This window comes from Globicephala melas, chromosome 9, assembly GCF_963455315.2.
Source record: "Globicephala melas chromosome 9, mGloMel1.2, whole genome shotgun sequence".
In the NCBI taxonomy this organism is placed as follows: Eukaryota; Metazoa; Chordata; class Mammalia; order Artiodactyla; family Delphinidae; genus Globicephala; species Globicephala melas.
In genome coordinates this window covers 27,468,686-27,494,316 of record NC_083322.1, presented here as the reverse complement: position 1 = coordinate 27,494,316, position 25,631 = coordinate 27,468,686, and the positions used below count along the sequence as shown (strand labels likewise).

Genomic DNA, 25,631 nt, shown 5'->3' with positions numbered 1-25,631 from the left:
GGTTAAGGGGCATAAATTAAAGAAATATCCAAAACAACAAAGAGAATGTTTAAGGATTTCATTAGTTAAACATACATTGGTTAAGAAACTAACATTGTTAACATTATGCAGGGTATACTTAGAAGAACAAGATACAGTCTCTGACCTTTAGAAGATTACAGTTTAAAGAATGACAGATGAGAAAAACACTAAAAAAACCCAGAAAATAAATATTGGTATTGCAATCTGATGATCGGTCTAATAACCTGGGAGATAATGGTTATACAGAGAAAAAGTAGCTTATTCAAGATAGAGTAAGAGAAGGCTTCCAGGATGCTTGACATATGTTTTGAAGAATGATTCATAGCTGTTTGGGTGAGGGCACTATAGACCAGAGGAACCACATTTGCAAAGGTATGAAATTGTTTGCCACATTTGGAGAACTGCAAGTAAACTTGGCATGCCCGAAATAAAGGCTACATGTGAAGATGGGGAAGATGAGGCTAGAGAACAGAGTCAAATTCAGCCTTGAGCAGAAGGACAGTGGGCAGGTGTCCATGGCCTTGTAAGCCATGCTTTGGAATTTAAACTATGTCCTGAAGAAAATGGGTATACACATAAAGGTTTAAGTAAGGTACAACATAAGGTGACCTATAACTCTGAAGAGTCAATCTGGAGCAATGTAAGGGCAGTGAAACCAGATGCAAGATACCAATGAGATTACTAAGGAAATCTGGGAGACAAACAATGAGGGCTTGAATTTAAGATGAGGACAAGGGGTGGGAGTGGGGGAAGAGAGCTTAAGAGGTGGACAAAGGAATTAATAGAACATATATGAGGAGCTGAAGAAGAGGGTCAAGGGTAGAATATGATTCCCAGGATAGGGTAACTTGACTGGGAATAGAAGAAATATGAACTTCTAGAGGACATGTAGCTATAGAGAAACATCAAGTTATGAGGAGCTTATCAGAGTGCTCCTAGACCCATTTGGAAATGCAAACCTGTTAACTCACATCTGGATAAAGGAATCATCAGCATATTGGTGGCAGTTGAAGCTACAGACAGATATGGATAATGAGGTCCATAAAGCATGTTTCAGACTGAGAAAAGGGCCAATGATGTGTCTCTGAGGAACCCTCCCTTCCTCTTCTCCAAAAAGAGATAGTTTGAAGAAAAGGGATGTGAAAGGAAAACCCGATCATTAAACATTAACTGTGCCCTAATAATTATTAATTAACATTTTCAACTTTGTGCTTATACTAATGTTCTTGCCAAATTTCTACCTTAAATATTACCTTTTCAGGTAATTATAACTTCAGTTGATGCTCTGGGATAATTGAGTAAATGATGCCCAACATAAGACTATGATTGGTCTGTACCATTTCAAAAATACATAAAATACACTTGAATTTATTCAGTGATTCATTTTTATTTTCGTCAAGGTGAGCATAAAAACAAATTGAAGTTATACTGCTTTTTAATGAAACACCTCTAATGCTAGGGAAAGTTGGATGCACAATAATAAAATAGAATATAAAATGTGTTTTGGCAATGATATTTAAGGAAACAGGTGTGTGACCTGAATAGCTATAGGTGGTCTGTTTGCTCGTTGAGAATTGATTTGTGCATTTGACCGGAAAGCAAGGTATTAACTCTTTCAAGTCACAGATGAAATCATTCTTTCATTGAACAGACATTTTTGGGGGCACCCACTCTAGGCTATGCACTATTCTGAGTAGATAAAAACAGTAGAATTTAGTCGCTGAGGGGACGTATATGAAACAAACACGAGCAAAATAAGAAGTTATGGTAATATATGCTCTTGTGGTCATAGAGAAAAATATTCACAAAATATCCCTTAAGTGTTTTGGGAGTCTATTATTTTTTGTAGTTATAGCTAAAATTACATAAAAACAGACAGAGGAATCTTTTTCAGGTCAAAGGGAAGGACTAGTTTTGCAAATATGTATGAGAAAAATGTCAACTCACAAGCCCAGCTAATAAAATGGTATGCATTTGCAAAAGTAAGATAAAAACCAATTTTTTGAAACTTTAAGATGAGTATTTATATCTTATGAGGCAATAATCCTCCTGGCAACCTTATTTAAATCCCTCTCCTTACTTTGCTCAGCTTTTTCTTTTTCGCCTCTCAAGTTAGAATTTGAATCCTAGAAAGAATCATTCTGTGACCCCACCTTTTACAGATAAAGGGTAAAAATATATGCAGATGATCAGCACAAATTGACCAGAAAAATGAGTAATCCACACTGATACCCACACAAGATACAGTCAAAGGTTTGTTGTGAAGATTAAATAAAATAATGTATTCAAGTACTAAAAGATTGTCTGGTATAGAGTAAATTCTCAGTAAATGCCAAGTATTTTATTGTTATTGTAATTGTTTTATTATGTAGCTCATTTTTAACTGTAGAACTATAGAAATAAATTGTAGATAAACTAGTAAATGGTTCAATGCATTTATTTATTGATTTTTACATAGCTTATAATTTGTGTTTCTAAATTGTTTGCCTTGAAACAGCCAGCCTAAAAGAACTCCCAAATACGTTAAGGTGTTTTATTAAAATCTTAAGGATTTCATAATTTTTATAAGATGGTTTGAGCCCACAATACGAAGCTACTTTCCTTCTGTTCCTATTCAATCTGTCAGCATTCATCAATGATTGATTACCGTTCCATTTTTCAATTTCCATTTTTTAAGAAATTTGGAGAAGGTAACGGAAATGAGTTTGTTGTAAAGTACAGGGAGTAAAGAAAGGTAAAAGCATACTGTGACCTTTGAGCCTAAAATTTCATGAGAAAAGTCTTGCCTTAATTCAAGATGTACAATATATGTGATGATAATTATGGTCTCCTAGAGAAGGAGGTACTTAACCTGCAAGAACTTGTTTGTGTTTTAAATGGTAATAGAGACACAAACTGCGCTTTTTGTGGGAATGGATTAAAATCTACTAATTATGTTCATAAATGGATAAAGCAGTAAATGGAGTTTTTTCCCTCTAGCTTTCACAGTTGTTTTGCACTTTTATTGACTTTGTTGTTTAACACATGTTCTGCCAGTCAGTAACACTTATTGAGTGCCTAGTCTATATTAAGCACTATACTAGGACACTGTAAAGAGAGCATTGCATTGATTGACCAGGAATTCAACCAACGTCTCAAGAGATGAGAATTCTACTCCTATTAAAAAAACAAAACAAAAAGCTAGACCATTTCAACAATAATGCTCAAGAAAATTAAACTGAAATAGAAAAGTAAACTGAAATTAAATTGAAATAGAGTTTTTATCAGAGAAAATTATAAGGGATAGTCAAATGATATTAAGTGGGGAAAATGAAGATATGTCTTTATTAATTATTTACTATTACCCTGGTCTGTAACAGTGATTAACACACTTGTTCTCAGGGCCTATTTACCCTCTTAAAACTTAGTAAGGACCCCAAAGTTCTCTTGGTTATGTGGGTTATATTTATTAGTATTTCTAATATTAGAAAGATAAAACTAAGGAAATTTAGAAATGACTATTAATTCTTTTAATAATAACCTATTATATAACATGTTATATATGTTTATGAAAAAAACACTATTTCCAAAAGAAAAAGTTGAGTGGGAAGAGTTGTACTATTTTACACTATACAAATCTCTTTAATGTCTGGCTTAGTAGAATTCACGTGCTTCTGCATTCTCATATCTGCTTCTACTTCAGTTTGTTGCAATACATTGTTTAGTTTGAAACAGATAAAGAAAATCCAACCTCATATAGATATGTGGTTGAAAAAGGAAGGAGTATTTTAATAGCCTTTCACATAATTATGGATATTCTTCTTTGATATTAAACCAAAACTCAATGAGTGGTAGTTTCTTTAAGGTTAGTTGCAATGTGAAATCTATAAACACATCAGTAAATTTTTCTTACTCTGTGATTTTAAAAAATCCGTTAGTCTGTCTTGAACTTTGAATGGATCTTTTACTGATGCATGATTTCATAATGTCACTCATTGGTCATTTGGAAAACACTGGTTCATTGGGTAATGTAGATTGTCCAAAAGTTGACACATTTTATTTTATTATATAGTATCCAACAAATTACATTTGTCAATAATTTCATCAAAAAAGTCATTAAGTACTGGAACACTATCGTTTACTTTGGCAGATAACGTTTTACAAAATTCTAATTTTCACCTGGAAGCTTGAATTTATCACTGGCACAACAAAACTGTCAGTTGTTTTCCTTAAAGTGACAAGCTCACTTCACTCACATTTGAGAAAATGTCTGCCAAACATCTGAGTAACTATAATTTGTCAAGTTGCTCTCTCAAGTAAAAATGGCGTTCTATGAAAAAGCAGATAGTTCAGCTTGCAACTCAGTTCTCCAGACAATCATTGTACTTCGTTATGCAGCAGAAGTGTTTTATGTATACTTCCCATTTCACTTCACATTATTTTTTAAATGTGTACCCAAGGGTTGAGATTTTTAAAAATAATATTTTTTACTGCTTAATCAGAAATATTCATAAGTGAATCTGGCTTATTTTTTTCTGTGAGTGTGCGCCTGTGAACACAATGATTATTAAGTGATTTTGGTGCCATTGCCTTGATTCATGCTAAAGCTCCGGCATGAATCCACCATTGTTACTGCACCATCTATGCAATATCAACAGAGTGAAAAAGACAAAGAAGAGATCTTAGGATTCCTATAAAAATAGTTTCAACCTCACAGACCTCCCTGATAGGGTCTCAGGGAACACCCCCAACCAGGGGTTTGAGGACCATATTTTGAGAATCCCTAGTTTTCAAGGTTAGGTCTCTAATTTTACCATTGCATCACTAATTCTTTTTTTTTTTTTTTTCACTTGTTAACTTGTTTATGTCTCTCTGGGCGTCATTCCCGGCACGTGGGGCCGTGGTCTCTGGAACCTTCACTGGCCATCCTTTACTCGTTTCTCCCCTGGGCACCAGAACCGCATAGGTAGATACATCCACCCGTCCCCCACATCTGTAGACGCCTCCTGCCTCTTGTGCTATTTGGCCAAACTCTGAGGCTCCCCCAGAGCCTTCATCTATGGGTCTGTCCCGGTGGGGTCTTCCTCCCTGGGGTAGTAGTGCAGGGGATTGGGCCACAGGCCCTCACCGATGATCTCAGCAATCCTGTTAGACCCTGGGCAGTTGTGGTCACACAACCAGTTGAGGAAGTTAGGCTGGTGGTGTCCTGCCTGCGGCTGGGGGCACCTTGTTCATAATCCCAGAACCACTGAACTGGAGTGGAACGAGACGCCCTATATCCAGCGATGCTAAGGTGATACTCCTTAATGATCACGTCGTTCCAGAAGTAGGAGTTGTTCCGAAAGAAAAACATCAACTTGCAGCGGTGCCTGGGATGGCCCAGTTCCTGCACCTCCAAACTGATCATGTAGCTAAGCATGTCTTCATCTTGGTCACTGATCATGGCTGACATCTGGGGTTGGTTCATGATGGCTTTGGCCCAGAAGCCAGGGATGCCCCAGATGATGGCGCTTCTTCCATCCAAGTGAGGCTTCCGCGTCTGACCCATCATGCGCTTGAGCCAAGTGTAGGCCCTGCTGGCTTGGGCATTCAGAGGGCTCAGCTCTAACTACAGGGCCGCCAGCGCCTCCAGCAGGGGCCGGGCGGTCATGGGTCCCGGGTCCCGGCCCTGGCTCTTCCTGCCCCTGCTCCTGGGGCTCCTCCACCTGCACCTCCTCCTGCTATTCCTCCGCCCCCGCCTCCACCCCCTGCATGATGTCTTCCACCAACAGCCCCAACTCCTCCCCGATCCCCGCCACCTCTCCCTCCTCCAGGGCCGCGCCTTGCCGCACGACCCTCACCCTGAAAATGGTGGCCTCCTCGCCCGACCCACCAGCTAGTGCCCGCACGGCACCCACCTCCCCCACCGCATCTGGGGACCCGCAGGCCCCTGCTTCCTGAGGACCCCCTCCCACACGCAGGATTACCCGGGGTCCCCGGGGCGGCACCACGTGGCCCTGGCCCTGAGCTGGGGCAGCTGCAAAGGAGCGGGAGGTGGGAGCACAGCACGTGGTCCGCAGAGTAGCCCAGCGACTAGAGCCCCCCTGCGCCTCCTCAGACTTCGGGGTGGGGGCGGGGTGCCGATTGGGGCGGGGCTAATTCATCATTTTACTTTCCTCCCAATTTAAGGACAAAGTAAGTATTACACTACGTACAGCAGATATATCCATCCCATGGATCGTATTACAGTTAAAGGTATAGGTGGTGGAAATATTTTCATTACCGTTTTAAATGATCAGATATCTAAATTTTTCATGAATTTTTATGGAATCTGCTCTTACAACTTAAAGCATTTTATTAAATTAGCGAGAGTGTTCTAGAGTATCAATAAAATAATTTTTACATTATGATAATTCTGCATTTGATAACACGAAAAATTAAGTTAACATCTAATATAGTGTCTTGGATCTGCATTTAAACATAATGCTACTATTATAAATCTATTAAATTTCCCTGGATTTCTTATTAAGCTATAAAATACCTATCCACATCTCAGAAGTAAACATAAAAATATGTATATGGTATGCTTAGAATTTTTCAACTTTATGTTGTATTTTTTCTATTAATATGGACATCCAGGAATAACTTAATTTTATTAAATCAGTTACAAGTTTACATTTGAAACAAAATTTAGAAATTTAGAGTCGTCTACATGATATAGAAAACTATTCATAATAGGACATTATTAGAACCTGTAGTATTCTGTGAGGATAAAGCCAAAAATTCTATATTGTTTGTAGTCAATGTCATATTTTTACATCTCACTGTAAATAACATGAAAATAAAATCTGTATAAAATAAACTAATAACCTCTTTATTTACACTGGTCTTTTAATATAATTTAGTTGTGGAAGAACATGAGTTAAAGCCAAATAGGAGTGTGTGTGTGTGTGTGTGTGTGTGTGTGTGTGTGTGTGTAAAAATTATGGATTGCTTCTACCACAAGAAGACCTTGCATTTTTGTGATAAAGCTCCTGGCTTTTACTTGTCAATATCACATCCTACGGAAATAAATGTTAAAATAAGGAGAATACTATTTAAAATCGTAGAGCATGGATGAGCTCCAGGGAGTCCAGAAGCCCCTAAAATTATGTGCAAAATGTATTGTATCTATGGACTTTTTAAAAAAGAGAGGTTCCAAAGCTTTTATCATGGAGTTCAGGACCCTAAAAAGTTAAGAACTACTGAATCTGTGCTTTGGTTAGAAGTGGGATAATTCTACACCATATAAACTGGGTAAATCATGTAGAGCCTCAGGTCTATATATGATAACTAAAGTGAGCTAAGCATGAAGGATATGAACCATACCCATGTAACTACACCTTAATAATTAATTGCGGAGTTTTGTTCATCCATTTTTCTATAATCACCTTAAATTGCCTATGTGTTTTATATTAAAATAATAAGAAGGATTATTAAGAAGTGTTTATTCAAAAATATCTGTATCTGGGCTTCCCTGGTGGCGCAGTGGTTGAGAGTCCGCCTACCGATGCAGGGGAAACGGGTTCGTGCCCCGGTCCGGGAAGATCCCACATGCCGCGGAGCGGCTGGTCCCGTGAGCCATGGCCGCTGAGCCTGCGCGTATGGAGCCTGTGCTCCGCAACGGAAGAGGCCACAACAGTGAGAGGCCCGCGTACCGCAGGAAAAAAAAAAAAAAATCTGTATCTAAAATCAGAACAAAATAATGGGCATAAATCACTTATGAAAACATTTAAATTCTAGATAAATATGAGGAGACTTGATTACCAGTTCTATAGTATCAGCAGATAGTTAAATAGGTTTATTATCATACCTAAATTTCTCATCACTCTCTATAAAGTGTGGTTCATGTCTTATAAGAACACTTCTTTGCAAGGTGATAATCGGTGATGTCCCAGAGTCATTTAGAGACTGACAGTATTCTGAGCTACATGTCTTATTTCACAAAGTTATGAATTTGTATTGTAATAACTGTTGTTTGTCTTCTTCAAATTCTTAATTTTGAAGGGAAAAAAGAATTACAAATCTCTTTATTTACCTTGCCATCACAAACACACACATTCATACATGCATGCACACATACACATTCAAGTTATTCAATATTGCAACATTTTTCCTTGTTACAGTAAAATATTCTCCTCCTACATTTTTTTTTTACTGATAAAGCTTTTCTATTCCCAAACTCAAAAAGATTTTTATATTTATATATTTTACAGATATAGAAATATCCATAAGATGGTGCTGTATCTTTAATTTAATTTGGTCAGATACTTGAACGCTAAAATATATCTATTACACATGTGGTTAAAAGACTAGGTTAGAGTTTAATCTCTAAAAAGTCTTATGCTGTAAAGATGTCAGTATAAGTATAATCAGAATCTTTGCATAACTTATTTTTCATATATCACAGATTATTAAAGCATCTTTGCCCCAGATTTAGTTGCCAACTATAGGTGAAAAAAATAATTGAAATTCTCATTTCAACTGACATTTTCTGAATAATAGCCACTTTGCACATACCACATATGACAAATGAAGCAGTTGAATTATATACAGTATCCATTTATACCAAGGTCAATAATAGTCTTTAAAAGTCCTGTGAAACATCCAATTTGATGGAAATTAGAAATGACATTGCATGTAAGCACTTCCTTTCAAATGCTAAAGAACTGTAGAGGAATTAACTCAATAATTTTCTCTAGTAAGTTTATTTACCTAGTGAGGGAAAAGTAATTTAAGACATGCTAATTATATAATTTATTTCTGATTCAGGGAGATACAGTTAGGAGAAGTAATATTTCATATCCCATTTAATTATCACTTATAAACAGATTTAATAGAGTGCTTAAAATTGGTTATAGGATCTTTTATTTTTAAGATGAACAATCTTATGCCAAAGGAATAGAAGCCATTGCAGTGGAGGTGACAAGGGAAAATGTGTTCATGAAAGGAAATATTTGGAGTCGTGAAGGTTGATAATACCAACATATGGGTGTGTCCAAGACAAGAACCAAATCCTCATCACATAACCACATGAAAATATCAAATAAAAAGTTTACTGCTGGGCTTCCCTGGTGACACAGTGGTTGAGAGTCCGCCTGCTGATGCAGGGGACACGGGTTCGTGCCCTGGTCCGGGAGGATCCCACATGCCGCGGAGTGGCTGGGCCCGTGAGCAATGGCCGCTGAGCCTGCGCGTCTGGAGCCTGAGCTCCGCAACAGGAGAGGCCACAACAGTGAGAGGCCCGTGTACCGCAAAAAAAAAAAAAAAAAAAATTTACTGCTATGATTTGCGGACATATTTAATTTTATAGATTTGCTTTCCTAGCAATGGCTCATAATTTTCTCTTCCTTTGAACAGAGTCATCTCTGAATTACACCATCATTACATCTCTCTCTTTTTAAATATTTATTTATTTGGTTGTGCCGGGTCTTAGTTGAGGTTCATGGGCTCCTTAGTTGCGGCTTGCGGGCTCCTTAGATGCAACTTGCCGGCTCCTTAGTTGTGGTATGTGAACTCTTAGTCGCGGCATGCATGTGGGATCTAGTTCCATGACCAGGAATCAAGCCTGGGCCCCTTGCACTGGGAGCACAGAGTCTTAACCACTGTGCCACCAGGAAAGTCCCAATCATTACATCTCTTAATCCAAGCTGATGCTGTAATTTTGCTGAAAACTTTGACTAGATTAGTAGTCATTATGAAGTAGTGATAAACAGAATCCTATATAACATTATGTTGCAAAATAGCAAAACCTAGTTAGTGACCAGTTATTAAGAACTTATACATTTAGGCTAAAATTTTCTGTCAACAAAATATCAAAACATACTGCTATCTTAAAAAGTTATAAAATAACTCTAAGAAATATGTGATACCAGATTTGTGGGGACATTTTCACCTTCTCAAAAATTTCCCAGAATTTAACTTTCTTAATTTTCCTTAATATATATATTTTTCTCATACTGAAATAGAAACTCTAAATAATATTGGGGTTTATATAAATAAAAGACAGCAAAACTTAAATCTGTGTGATTTAAAATTAAGAAACTAAAATCAAGTAATGCTGTTGAAAACCATTTTCATTAAGATAATCTATCAGCCTTTCAATGAAATATTTTTCCATTCACTTGACCATAGTGTTGGTTATACGATACATAATAAACGTTTATGTTGAAGGCACCTTCCCACAGACTGCTTTCTATGACAATGTTGTTTTGTATTTAGTGGGGAGAAAATAGTATTATGATGTAAAAGAAATAGCTAATGATTATTAAAAAGATTGAGAAGATAAATATTAATTATAAGTTTTGCCTGCACATTCATTTTGAAAATAGGACCAACTGCACCTGTTGGTAAAATAGTACCTGATCAAGTGCTTCAGAAGAAATCAAAGAGAGGATAGAAGTCTCTATTTGGAGAGACTAAAGGTACCACAGGGCAGGGGCTATATGCAGGAAATCTTTTGATATTAAAAGACCATGAAGAATGCTAAGAAGGCAGCAATGGGCAGGGTTCTATTATGAAAATCCCCACAGCTTAATTAATGGGTATCTATTAAGAATTCACTCTGAGCCAGGCACTCTGATAAGAAGAGGAGGTAGAATGATGAGCAAAAAAGACACCATTTCTCCCTCATGGGACATGAAGTATAGAATGAAGATAGACACTAATACAAAAACCATACACATAAATATATAATTACATACTGAAATGATTTCTTAAAGTAGAAGCGCTGGGTACAATGAGACCATATGACCAGGCAGTATGACCTAGATGGCAGAGGGATGGGGGAAACAGGTGACGCTTGAGCAGAGACCTTGAGGATAAGTGTGAGTTAGAAAGAGTCTTTCGTTACATGCCTGGGATTTGCTTCAAAGTTATCTGGGGTGGAGGTAAGGTGGGTGGTGCCATAGATGAAATATGATTAGACACGTATTATTAATATGAATATGTTTGATAATTTCAAAAAGAAATACTTGGGCTTCCCTGGTGGCGCAGTGGTTGAGAGTCCGCCTACCGATGCAGGGGATACGGGTTCGTGCCCCGGTCCGGGAAGATCCCACATGCCGCGGAGCGGCTGGGCCCGTGAGCCATGGCCGCTGAGCCTGCGTGTCCGGAGCCTGTGCTCCGCAACGGGAGAGGCCACAACAGTAAGAGCCCCGCGTATCGCAAAAAAAAAAAAAAAAAAAAAAAAAAACTTTATATATTTATAGGTAATAAATATATATATTTATTATATAGTATTTCAGGCAGAAGGAGGAACATATTTGAAGACCCTGAGGCAAGAAGGAATTTGGTTTGTTCTAAACCCTGGAAAGAAGGCCAGGGTGGCCGGAACGGAGAGAACTGAAGCCAGACAGAAAAGAGCTCTGTAGTCCATCCCAAAGGTGTTGGCCTTTATCCTAAGAGCAATGATGGGTGTTAGGCACCAGAGTTATAGTCATATATTTTATTTTTTACAATAAAAATCAGCCAGGTTGAGATTAGAAAATGGCAAGATAGTTGAGGGCAATGGAAATGTCAGAAAGAAAGTGACTGGAAAGAAATATAGGCGGTACAAATGAAATAACTTGAACAAATAGATATTAGGCAAAAATGAGAGGAAGATGTTAAGAAGGTCTCCCAAATTTTGGAGTTTGTGCAACACTGGGCTTAAGAAATTCTTTTAATTGAATTTTTTTTTTGAATTTTACATTTCAAAAATAACATTTTTGTCTTGGTATCATTCTTATACCATGAAATCTTGAGCATTTCAATCCCTTTTGTCTCTTTTAGAAGATTTAAGTCCCTACTAGAGTGCTAAATTCTTCCTATTTAATTTCTATTTCATCTGGAGTGTGGGGACGATAAAATTAGATAAACTTTTGTGAGTAGGGTAAAACCAGCTTTAATACCCTGGATCCTGTCAAGGAATCTAGGATATCAGTTATATTTGTATTTCTGATGTTTATTTCCCTCCTTTTATCTTCTGGCATCTCCAAGTCAAGAATTGCAAACATATGGTCTTTGCACAGATACAATGGATTTACAATAAATAAAACAAAGAAATCATTATGATGAAAATCTGCAGCAAAAATAATGAGAAGATTGAACTTTTCCCTCCTTTCTTTCAGTACTAGGGTTAGTCTATAACTCTTAATATAACAATGACACTGATAGATGTAATTACATTCCTAACACATGTGAACAGGAGGCCAGAACTGGTTCAGGATTAGGAGTAGCTATTAAAGGATTTTAGCGGGGACAGAAAGTCTCCACCCAAAATCTTCACTGAAGAATATCTGTCACAGGATGAAGCACTCACTACAATGAAATATACTTAAGTAAAATTTACTGCTTCCAGACTGTTAGTTTCACATTGGTGATGCAATACTGTCCAAATGTTCCCATTTAATATTTTAACAGGAAAGTTTAGAGCTGATGTAACCCTTATCTACACCACCAAAATTTTTTTCAGGTTATCATGGGAGAAGTTTTGGGATAAAAAGGCAACCTGTGCTATAATAAAAAGTAGAACAACCTATATAACACCTCTAATCCTTTAATGTCTCTGTGATTTGATGTGAGGAACAAACTTGCCCCCTAACCTGAACCCAAACTAACCATAACCTTGACCAGAATCCTAAATGAATTAAATGCAAAATGTATTAAAAGGGAGACATCTTATTTGGCTATATCTTGCTTTATGGTAAACAGAGAAGGAAAAAGGACAAATGAACATTTTCTTCCTATCATAGTGACCTAACTTTGGAATTCACAAGCTCATTTGGTTGTTTTCTGAATTATCTGTATTTTATAAATAAAACTTAATGTTTTAAACTGCAGAACAAATATTAAATTCAAATATTTTCCCACTAACGAAACACTCTTTGGGGCAGAAAGTATCCTGTTAGAAGACTGCAGCAACATTCTCATTAGTGTTAGGATTTGCAGAACATCAGTCTGGTACCATTAGTTGGGTAGTAGAGATAAGAAACGAACATCCTCCGTATATTCCATATCAGTCTACTGCTGTAAGAGGAAGGAACTTCCTTGACATTTTTTCCTACTCTTGTCAAGAATAGAAATTAATTACTTTCCTAATGATAAATATGCTTTGTGCTTTTGTTATTTATGAACTAAGAATACTGTTTGAAAATAATTCACTTCAATTTATTTTAACAAATATGTACTTAGCACCTATGACACACCAGGCACTGAGATACAGCAGGAAACAAAATAGACTTAAAGGAAAAACTAGAATTTCCATAACACTTTCAACATTTTAAAGAGCTTTGACAGCTAGTACTTTATTTTTCACAATAGTCTTTTAAGGAAAGTACAGAGAGATTAAACAATTTGCCAAGGTTTAGTTCTTTAATTGATGAAATATTCTCTTAATTCCAAACCCATTACTTTCTCCTGAGTTATAGACCTTCTCTTCATCCTCCAACTGATTATCTTTACCTAGACATTTGAAAAGAATTCATTATTTCCTGTACAAGTAGCAGTATGATACAGACTCTGTACCCATATTGTCAGAGTTCAAATTCTTTCTGCCATTTAATTAGGTGGCTGAATAACAAACCACCATAAAACTCAGTGGAATAATCAACAATCAACTATTCTCTCTCACCATCTGTGGGTTGCCTGATCCACGCTGGGCTGTGCTCCAAATTACAGGTTGGTTCCAAGTCCATTCCACCTGTCTTTCATCCTCTTTGGACCAGTAGGCTATCCTAGGGCATGTTCATCTCATAGTGATGGCAGAGGCATAAGAGGAGAAGCCCTCCACACATGCATATTTCAAGCCTCTGCTTGTGTTATATCTGTTAGCATCCAATTGGCTAAAGAGAATCACATGGCCAGGCCCAAAGTCTAAGTAAAGAGACAAGGAAGTACACTCTGTCCACCATGAGCCCAAAGCCAGTCACATGACCAAACCAAGGATCAATGGGATGGGGAAGTGATAGTAAGGGAGGGTGAATATTTTTGAACAGTAATCTACCACGGAGACCTTAACATTTCTTGCCTTAATTTCTCTCTTTGTAAATCTTTCCTAAGGTTGCTGTGAGAATTCAATAAAGCACTTAGGATGCTTAGCAAAGGGCGAGTGCTAGGAAACATAGACACTGCTATTTCTATATGGCTCTTTTCATTTAATGGAATCCCACCTCCAGGCCTCTTACAGCTATCCCATTTCCTCTCGTATCCATTCCTTTTCTTCAAGGAAGCACATTTGTTTAGCCCAAGGCAAATAGTTTGCACTTAGGTGCAGCTAGCTTTAGTAACCATAAACCATAGAGTATTCATAAATGAATACTCTATAGGGAAGATCTCTATACAGGTTTCCCTTCATTATTTAAGGCACACCTCATCACTGAGCTTTCTGATCCAGATGAGATTGCTAACATCCAAAATCCAGATTAATGAGGTAAATATTTTCTAAATTTTCTGTGATGAATGTTTCTTTTTCAAAAGAACGCGAAAGGAATTATAATAAAGATAACCTAATTCAAGCTATGCCACCTCTGTGAAGTTTTCTGTAACTCTTTCCTCTGGGATTGTCAATATTTTTTTCTTAACCTTTATTACAGCAGTGACTGGATCCTATGTGACATGCTTTTATTCCTAGTTCCCAAAATGAAATCTTCTAGAAAATGGTTTCTTATTCTTGTCTCTTTCCTAACACAGTGCATGACACAGGCAAATGATCCATAATTTTCACTAGATAGAACTGGGGAGAAGCCAGCAATGGAACCTAGCAAAAGATCATTGATTTCACTTCTGACCCCCTTTCAAAAGTGATATTCACTAAAAGATACAGTCTGCTGTTTATAAACTATACCTCAGTAAAGTTGATTTTTGAAAAAAAGATTCCCAAAAGACAAGGGATAAATGCCCTATGGAGTATCAACCATTTACTGGCAGATAATGATACTTATTATAAAATGGGCATAAAATAATATTGCTGAATACTTTAAAAATGAGCTTTGGCTAGTACTAGAAAATCAGCATTGGACAGAATAGGAAAGGTAGCACAAAAATAATCTTTTCAACAAATGGTGCTAGAATAACTGGATACCCATACAAAAAATAAATATCAACCATCATCTCATGTCATACACAGACATTAACTCACATTGATGGTAGGCCTAAGAGAGAAGCTAAAATCTATAAAATCTCTAGAAGGAAAAATAGGAGGAAATCTTTCTGACCTTGAGTTATGCAAAGATTTCTTAGATTAGATGCAAAAAAAAAAAGTAAATCATAAAAGAAAAAAATGATAAATAGGTTTTTACTAAAATTAAAACCATTTTTTTCCATAAAAAGACACTATTAAGAAAGTGAGAAGGCAAGCTTCAGATTGGAAAAAAATTTAGCAAAAACACACATATCTGGCAAAGGACTTGTTCCCAGAGTATATAATGAACTTGTACAACTCATTAATAAGAAGTCAAATAACCCAACATAAAGATAGGCAAGAGATTTGAACAGATACTTCACAGAAGAAGATATACAAATGGCAAGTGAGCACATGAAAAGATGCTCTACATCATTAGCCATTAAGGAAAATGCAGATTAAAACCCCAGTGAGATAGTATATACCCATTTGAATTAAAGTTAAAAAGACTAACAATACCAGTGCTTGGTGAGGATGTGGAACTCATGGAGCTTACACTTCATTGGAATGTAAAATGGTGTAACCACTTTGAAAAATTATTTGGCAGTTTCTAATACAGTTAGACATATAATTACCATATGACCCAGCAATTCCACTCCTAAGTATTTTGTTACCCTAGAAGAATGAGAAGCTATGTCCACCCAAAGATTTGTATATGAATGCTCAGATCAGCATTATTCACGAAGTTAAAACCTGGAAGCTATCCAAACGTTCATCAGCAGGTGAATGGATTTTTTAAAAAGTGGTAAATTGGGCTTCCCTGGTGGCGCAGTGGTTGAAAGTCTGCCTGCCGATGCAGGGGACACGGGTTCGTGCCCCGGTCCGGGAAGATCCCACATGCCGCGGAGCGACTGAGCCTGCGCGTCCGGAGCCTGTGCTCCGCAACGGGGGAGGCCGCAACAATGAGAGGCCCGCGCACCGCAAAAAAAAAAAAAAAAAAAGTGGTAAACTGATATAGTTGAATACTGCTCAGTAATAAAAAGGAATGAACTACTGATACATGCAACATGGATCAACCTCAAAAATATCATCATGAGTGAAAGAAGCCAGACATAAAAAGTACACATCATTCTATTTCATTAAAATTTTAGAAATTGCAAACTAATCTATCAGTACAAAAGACAGATCAATGGTTGCCTGGAGCCAGGAGCAGAGAGAGAAATGAATTGTATGGGGCCATGGGGAATATTTGGAGGGTTATGAAAGCAATCCATATCTTGATTTGTAGCAGTAGTTTCTCAGGTATATATATATATATGTCAAAACTCAAAAATTTTATAGTTAGTAGGTAGTTCATTGTTTGTAAATTATATCTCCATAAAGTTGATTTTAAAAATAAAAGTTTTCCAAAAGGCATGGGATGAAATGACCTATAGAGAATTAACATTTTATTAGCAGATAATTTATTGCAAAATAGAAAAGAAGTAATACTGCTGAACACTTGAAAAAAATTCTTTCGTGCTTAAAAAATCAACATCACAGAAGATGGAGGGTCACAGAATCAAATATAAAATTTTTTCTCTCCTACTTTCTGAGTCTATGAATTCTTCCTCCTGCCTCATCTCTACTCCCCACTTTTAGCTGAACAGATGGACGTTGCTTTCCCTTCTTCTTTCCCTCTCTCTCCTTACCCCCTCTTCTTCCCATGTTGAAAAAAGATCTATTATTTGTGTGATTAATGCTAAGCACACAAAAGCGTTAGTTTGGGGGAGGAATGAGAATTTTTGAGTGTAAAAATAAAATACTAGCGGTAGTACATGTACTCCCATTAAAGCAATTGGAAGTACTCATACACAAAAAAAATGAATTAAATATTTCACATGCAGTCTCCAGAATTCAGGGAAAGTACTCCCAAGTCAGGGTACAGTATTCAGTGCCTACCAAAGCTCATGCAATTCAGACCTAATTTAGTGTATCTCTGAGGAGACAGTTGCTGGTTTTTAGTCGCTATCCCCTCACAATTGACACACTTGAATCTGCAAGTTGATCTTACATTTGCTTTTTCTTTCCTAAATATGACATTTACAAAGAACAGAGTTTATGGGTCCATTTCCAAAGTAAACTCAATTTTTCTGTAGTCCAACCAGAAGTCCCAGTTAAGCTTTTTTTTTTAACAGGACAGTCTCTGTAAGTTCCAACTAATTTAATTTTTTCAACCTGATTTCAGAGGGCTAATGCTAAAGAGCTATAAACATAGTCAAGTGAGATTCTTTGGAATTCTAATGGGATCTGCATATCTGGGGATTATCTTTTTACCTAGAAGCATTGCCATTTATATTTCCTCTGGCAAACATACACCTACACATATCTCCATCACACTCACAAATTTTCAAGAGCTGGAACTGGGAAGAAAAAATTAAAGTTAGTGGAACAATACTAAATAATCAGCATTTTTTGTTAAAGATCAATTTTCTAAATCTTTCACCTATCCACAATGATATATCATTGTGACCTATCCACAATGATATATCATGCATGGAAATATGGGGAAGTTTGCAGTATTTTGAATATACAGCAAAATACTATTAACGTTTTTTCCCTATCACTGCCAACTCTTTATTTGAATTTTAGAGTTTGTGTAATCATATAACCACTTGCTAATACCCTGAAAATAGACACCAGGGAATTCAAATGATGGGTTGAAGACCGACTGGAAATATAAAACTTGCTTTCCTGCAAACAGGCAGCCTGTGAACAACGAAAGTACAATCCTGGCATGAATGCTTCTTGTTGATAATGTTAATTTTCAGCTGTAAAATGACCTGGAATTTTTCCAAAGCTAACAAGTCCATAGCCTTCCTTCCCATAATAAAATTCCATTATTATTGGAAATGTAATATCTAATCACACTGGAAGTAAAAAATTTGAGGAGCTAATAATAACAACAGTAATGATAACAGCTGAAGTTACACCCAGAAGCATTGCCATCTACATAAAGGTGAAAATGTGTGTTATAAGCCAGCATTTTACTAAGACCTTGATATAAATTTTCTCACTGAATTTGTACAAACCCCCATGAAGTAGTTTCTCTTATTATATCAACATTGCAGCTGCAGAAATTGAGACTTGGAGATGTTAAGTAACTTCTTCAAGGTTGTTCAGCTAGTAAACAGCTGAGCTGGATTTTGAATGTTAATAGTCTACTCCAGAACACAGTCTCTTAGCCACGATGAACTGCAAATAGTTGCAATTTACAGAGGAGGTGAAAGGTAACTGTCTCTAATCTTTAAATAGAATGACAGAAACTAGGTACATTCCTTAGAAGACATAAATGTAATCAGGGGTACAAGAAACATATTGATTGCACCTGTGGCAGCTTTTGTGGCAGGCATTGAGGCCCAAAATTCTATAAGGTTGAGAGTCTACTGTCAAAGAGAGCACAGATTAGTGAAGGAGACAGTTATATAAAAAATTAAATAAAAGAAAATTGGTAAATGCAATGTCAATAGAGGTATGAAGAGAGCACTAGGGGAGCACAGAGGAGGGGAAGGCTGAGTGGCTTTAGGGGAATCCATACAGCCTTCCCAGAAGAGGTAATTTCTGAACTCAGCATTCATCAGTGAATGATTTTCGTGGCAAATAATATTTAAGATGTGAACAGACACCCGTGAAACAAGAAATAAAACAGAGGCAAAAGATTACTAGTAAGCAGAGCCTTTGGTTCTAATATCAAACCCATGGTTCAGTGGCAGAGCAACTAAGTAAATTCTTAGTAGTCTGGAATTTGTTAATGTTTTCCCCTAAAGCTTATTTCTGGAGAGTAAATTAACTAAGAACTGGTGAACAAATAATAAGAAAAAAAATCCCACTAAGGTAAAAGACAAGGAGTATAGTCATTCTTCGGTATCTGTGGGGGATTAGTTCAAGGACAACCAATGATACCAAAATCCATACATGCTCAAGTCCCTTACATAAAATGGTGTAGTATTTGCATATAACCTGTGTATACTTTAAATCATCTCTAGGTTACTTGTAATAGCTACTACAATGTAAGTGTTATGTAAATAACTATAAATACTACTTAGATGCTATGGAAACAGTTGCTGAGGGTGGCAAATTCAAATTTTGATTTTTGGAATTTTCTGGAAGTTTTTCCCCTGAATATTTTCAATCCACATTTGGTTGAATTCGCAGATGTGAAGCCCACGATACGAAGGCTTACTGTAGCATTTACAAGGATTAGAAATCAAATACATTTTGAAAGGATAGTGATTTGAAGATCAAAGACAAAAAAATGATGAGTCTGACTCGAAAATACACATTAATTCTGCATTATTTTTCCTCTAGTATATATTAATTTCAAATATTATTTTGTATTATTCAAATGGTAAGAATTTCAGAATATTTAACATGACATACAATGTGTACCATCTCTATTCATTTAAAAAGTAGTATAAATTTCATAATGTATTCATTTTAATTTAATTTTTATTTGTCATATTTTTAAATTTAGACAAAATTGTCCAGGTCAGAATCATCTGTTTTATCTCTCTCAGCCCCTTGCTTCCTATGAATGACATTTCTGAATGGAAATCCTCTGTTAGCCATACACAAATACAAAAGATGAAGGACTTGTGAAAATCACTGGGTACATCTCTTGGCGTTGTACCACATTCAAGCTTTACCTACATTAGCAAAAGAAAGCATGAGAAATAAATCTAATGTTTTCAGTAGTTAATCTGGAACAAAAGAAAAAGGAAAATTAGTGCAAACAAGTGGAAGATTTTCCTAAGAGAATGGTCTTTAAGAAGTTTTGAATCTTTCGGTACAGTCTCCAACCCCGCTATGGTAGGATTGTGATTGAACAGGAGACCCCTCAAGATTTTATGGCTAAAAGTCTTTCTGGCTAAAATACAGCATTTTATGAAGCCAACCAAACTGGATTAAGGGCACTCTGATAGGAGAATGAACAAGAAGCTCTTTGGATATGTATACTCAATTAACACACAAGTATCTCAAAATTCAGTTCAAACTGGCTTAAACAGTAAGAAAATGTATAAGTTTATGTGACTGCGAGTCCAGAGGCCAAAAGACTTTAGGTCTGTTTAATTCAGTAATGCTAGTTCTGTTTCTTCAGCTTCCTGTCTTGTGCCTTCCTCTGAGTATTGGGGTTTTCCTTAGGCTGCTCCCCGCATGGTAGCAAAAATGCTATAGCACATCACCTCTCTCCATACCATGGAAAGGTAGAAAGGATTCAGGGGGACATCTTAAAATATCAAAGACCTCTTTTCCCCAGAAGCCTTCAGCAAATCTCTCCCAATTAGCCAGAATTTGTTTACATACCCATTTGTGACTGAATCTTGTAGCCAGAGACGTGCCATGTGCTGATTGGCTTAGGCCTGGATCCCTGAACCAATCACTGGAATTCATCTTTATTGTTTTCTTTTATTGAAGTATAATTGACTTATAATATTATATTAGTTTCAGGTGTACAACATAGTGATTAGATGTTTTTATACATTACAATTCACCTGCATTCTTAGACCAATCAGGCCAACTCTTGGAGCTGGGGGAAAAGTCAGTTTCTCCTGAGGTACCTGGGCTGTGAGAAGGAATAGTCATATGATCAAAGATGAACTTCTATTAGGAAGGGAGAAAAAGGGCCAGATGGTAGGGACAAGCAACCATCATCAACTACAAAACCATCAATATAACAAACTAAATATTTAGTGACATTTTGAGGAAATTGGTGGAAAAACTAACTCCCAAGAAGGGAAAGTGTAGGTATAGTCAACAGAGAGCTCTGAATGGCTCACTCTCTGCACAGTATAGCAATGAAAAGGAATCATAATTAATAATATTATTAATAGCGTGGTAAGAAGGATCTTCTGTTTCTTCTATATCTATGAACTTGCAGGCTCAAATTAAAATTCTTTTGAACACTAAAACTGGTTGCCATATTTATATTTTCTCCCATTGTTTTTTTTCCACAATAATACACTATATATAAAAACTCTCTCTCTCTCTCTCTCTCTCCCTCTCTCTCTCTCTCTCTCTCTCTATATATATATATATATTCATGATGGATGGATGGACATACTGTACATTATTATGACAAAAACCATAATAATCACACATATACATATTTAACCCTTATAGAGATTACTACCTTGCCCAAGGTCACATAGCTAGTTGAACAGCAGAGCTGGGATAAAATCCAAGCCATTAGGCTTCGGAGATGGTATTCTTATTCTAGATTATACCTACTGCCTCATGGAATACTTTCCTCCTCACTTTGAGGGCTACTCTTTTTTCTTTCTGCCCACTCTTTCCTTTCCTCTTACTTCTGGGTTTATTCTGATGCCTTTATTACTCTCCTCTTGCTGTGAGCTCCCTGAAGATCTCCTGACCATGGGACAGTTTTCCACTAGTTTTGTGTCATTCAAGGTCTCTTCCCCATCTATTTGATTCTATTACAAGCTCCTATAACTGTTCTTCCATATTAATTTTTGATCTCCTATTTTGGGGAGTCTATTACAAGTGTTATTTCCTTGTATTTTCTAAACCAGAGCATAAGAGTTAATGCATGGAATTACTTTCCCTCTTAGCTTTATATTAACATATTGCTTTCAAGATCATGCTATTTGCTACATTATTATTTTTAATAACATTTAATAGGCAACTGCTTCCTTCTCTGTAATAGTCTTAAGTATTTTAATGTACCATTATTTTTCTCATTATAATTTGTTTTCATTTTCTTTCTTATATTATTTTTAAATATGTAGTTCATTAACATTTTCCCAATATATTTCCTAATTGTATTCCACTTCAAATCATGATGTCCAAAGTTCTTAGGCATTTTTCAAATGAAATAAAGTAGAACTATTGACTGCAACAGGGAGGAACCAATAATATGTTCATTAGACTTCTATTTATATTTATACCATAAAAGCTAATCATTCTTATTATTTTATTTCAGAATAGGGTATCCTCATTAAAGTCCCTAGTTTTCCTAAGGAAATATTACATTTGAATTTCCACATATTTTCACAAAGGATACAGGTTTGGTCAAAGCTGTAATGTAATCATATAGAGATCCTGGCTTATCGTGTTACCACTTTTCAGTGTGTATTTAGTCAGAGACTAGCCTTGCCGCAGCCTGAATGGTGTTTCTGTTCATATTAGGAGAAAACCTTCTCTTCCTCAAGACAAGTACAGCCACCCGACAGACAACTATGGTGATAAACACACAAGTCCAGAGCAATTGTTAATGTGAATGACACTCCCTGGTGCTGGGCATGACCAAGCAGAGGCCCCGGCCCCGAGAGAGACACCATCAGTGCTCCTGTTTATTTCAGTGAACTTTTTCTGGCTGTACTCGGCCAGCCTGGAAAAGAACTGAGGTAATCAGACATGATTATTTGAATTCTTTGTGACTGAGAATCAGGTTTACTAAGACAAGAGAGGAAAATAATTTTTATTTTAGTTTTCATGGCACGTCAGGTTCTACTGAGTGCTAGTGAATCTTGCTATTTGTCAGAATCTTGCTGTTTATCAGTTTAAATCCAATTTCTCCTCCTGTCTTGATGTTTGAATATAGCATTTCAACACCCTCTAAAACAATATGAAATGAAATGACATTTTAACTGCCAACTATAATTACCTATTTAAATCACAAAATTTTATACTTTTTTTTGAAAAAATCACATTTCTTATGATATAATAATGTAAATATCTTATGTTACCAGAAAGAATGATGTTCTCTGTATATAATTTGCTTGATTAGCACTGAAAAAGGTAAGAAAAGAGATAATTAAGGCCATTATTACAAGTTCTTACACTTGAAGAATAACTAAAAATCGGTTGGGGTTGTTTGGAAGTGGAGGTGGGGATATGAAATTTTATAGTGAAGCAAAAAGCTGGCTTAGTAACCAACTATGTGTAACATAGGATGAAATAGGACATTTTTGAACAAGTGAAAAACAATATTAGTAAGGCTTTAAAAAAAAACTGTAGGTAGAAAACTTCAGACATTGATCTCAATCCTAAGAGGAGTACAAAATATTATGGGGAATTCAGAAAATTAATGATAAATCATATTGTGTGTATATGCATGTATATGTCTATATATGTGTGCATGTGATATATGTATTGATAGTTAGGTTCAGAAGTACTATTTAAGTTGTACTTGAAATATATAATTGAGTTCTTAATATTTATTCTCCTTCATTCTCTCTGCCTAATTTCCATTAAAAAATATTAGGAAGATTTTGAAAAAAGTCTATGAATTAATTATTCTTGCCATTATCAAATGCCCATTTTTTTCTACATTTGTTGTTCTTCACTTTTGATGAGTATGACAGACAATGATTATATGTTTTATACACTTTGAGACTGAAGTTGGGATAAGGCTTTCAGATTAGTATCCTACTCATCTAATACTCTTTTTCTTACAAAACATGGGAACTAGGGATGAGATTAAAATGTAACTAGGTGCTATGTTCATAAATATTTTTAGTTTTTGGATGATATTGAGGTGAATAATTGAATATTCATCTTTTGAATAATAAAATTTAGTCAAGGGCATACCATCAAAATGTATCATAATCAAAATTCAAGCTAACATCAAAATCAGGGACTCAAAAACTAAAAGGTTTCTTAGAAAACAATGATTGAAAAACTGGAGAGTAAGGTTATCTAGAATCAAAATTAAGTACCTCAAACTTCAAGTGAACATAAATCTCAGTGATTATATATCTTAAGCAATTTACAGATGTCCAGCCTGGGTATAGCCTGGTGAAATATATCCATAGTGTTAGATTATACATAGTCCAGAGAAAAGCTGATATACTTAAGATGAGCTGCTCTGAGAAAATGTGCTGGCATATTAAGAGGCTGGATGACAAAACGAGCATGGGAAGAGTAGATAGAAATGAGAGCTTGTTATTGGAACTTCAAGCAAAGGAACAGGGATCCAGATATGTTATCTAGGTAAAAGGTCAACTCCAGATAATCAATGGTATTTTGAAATTTCCCAGAAAATTGTTTCTATTTCAATGCTTCCTAAGAATATAAATATTCAACAATAATTTTCAAGAACTAAAAATATTTCCAGAGATACCTACAATATAATCTCTATAAATCACAGAGTATCAGGTTCTCCAAATGGTGGAGTTGTTGACTTAAAGAACAAAAATGTAATCTCTACACTGTTGTATATGGGAAGCAGTGAACCCTCATGCTAAGGTCAAAATAAAGAGGCCTGCTTGGTGTCCTCCATCAGCTAGACAGCTGTATGTGAGAGATGTTAGGATAGGGACACTGTAACATAATGTTGTTGTTGTTTTCTTAATTCCTGAATTGAATACCTGTTTCTTTCTGCTTTGATGAATTCAATTGGCTATCACAGAAACAAATTTGAAGCCTTCCTAATAGGTACCTCTTTTAAGTCAAGAGCAAGACCTGAACAGACAACTTATTTTAACGTTTAGCAATTTTTGCTAGGGAGACAATTTTTTCCAATCTAATATCTGCTTCTTTCTGAAGAAATTTTGCACGTCTAAAGGAATTCACTAGGGAAGACCTGTTGGCTGTTTGTTAAGAGTCCTCACAGAATAGCGTTAATCTTGGCAATTCATCAGGAATTTGAGGTTGGGTCTCAGATTTACAAATCTAAAATCTTGATAGCGTATTAAGAATGGACTCTTCTTTGAGAGAGTGCTGACAATAATCAAACTCATAGAGACTGAAGTGTATAATCAAATCCTTATTATTTTATAATTATAAGAATAATCTTGCAAATCAACATTCTTGCACCTATTTAAGGCATTAAACTCAGACTTTTTAGGGAAAACCATTTATAATCAAGAATTTGGAATGAGCATGGAATCAGAGCAAAGAGATTTGTGTCAGAAAAATATAATTAGAAACAAAATCCTCCCAACTCAGTAAACCTCACCACAAAGATAGAAGAGAAAGAAACCAATTTTACTATTGAATAAGCATTAATCAACAATGTGATGCACATCACAGACAATCTGCTAAAGAGAATGCAAATACAAAAAAAATCCTCATCGTTTTATATAGCCAAGCAGGTAAAATCCATTACATACTTGTTCTCAAGATGTACAGTGACAAGTTCTTAAGAAGTAAAATAACTTAGCACCATTTGTCACACATAGTTCATCCTCAGTTCACCTGGTAATTGGGGTGACCGGCAGTGTTAGCTAATTGGCCTTATCCAAAAGAAAAATAACCTTATGTCTTCTTACATCTTTATGGCAGGAAGTAGTTATGCAACTTGGAGTGGGGCTCCCACTGAAGTTAGGCCCCGATTCTCCCACAGAAACTGGGAGATAGGGTGATGTCTTCCTTGATTAGTACATTTCCAAGAGATGGTCCCCAGGTCCTTGAGAAAGACATTCTTGAGTCTTTAAGCTGGTAAGAGGCTAATTTAACTTCTGAAAAGACTTATGTAGGGAGTGGGGGGCGTGGCCAAGATGGTGAAGCAAGA

At 36.2% G+C, this 25,631-nt stretch overlaps 1 protein-coding gene across 1 annotated transcript in view; it reads right to left on the bottom strand.

The window, feature by feature from the left end:
* Positions 1–5,057: 5,057 nt before the first annotated feature.
* Positions 5,058–25,631, bottom strand: part of LOC115853566 (testis-specific Y-encoded protein 1-like) — a 40,353-nt gene continuing 19,779 nt past the window's right edge. The window contains 3 exon segments of the mRNA XM_030856992.2: positions 5,058–5,194; positions 5,197–5,665; positions 5,667–6,134. Of these exon segments, the coding sequence (XP_030712852.2) occupies positions 5,058–5,194; positions 5,197–5,665; positions 5,667–6,134 (1,074 nt within the window).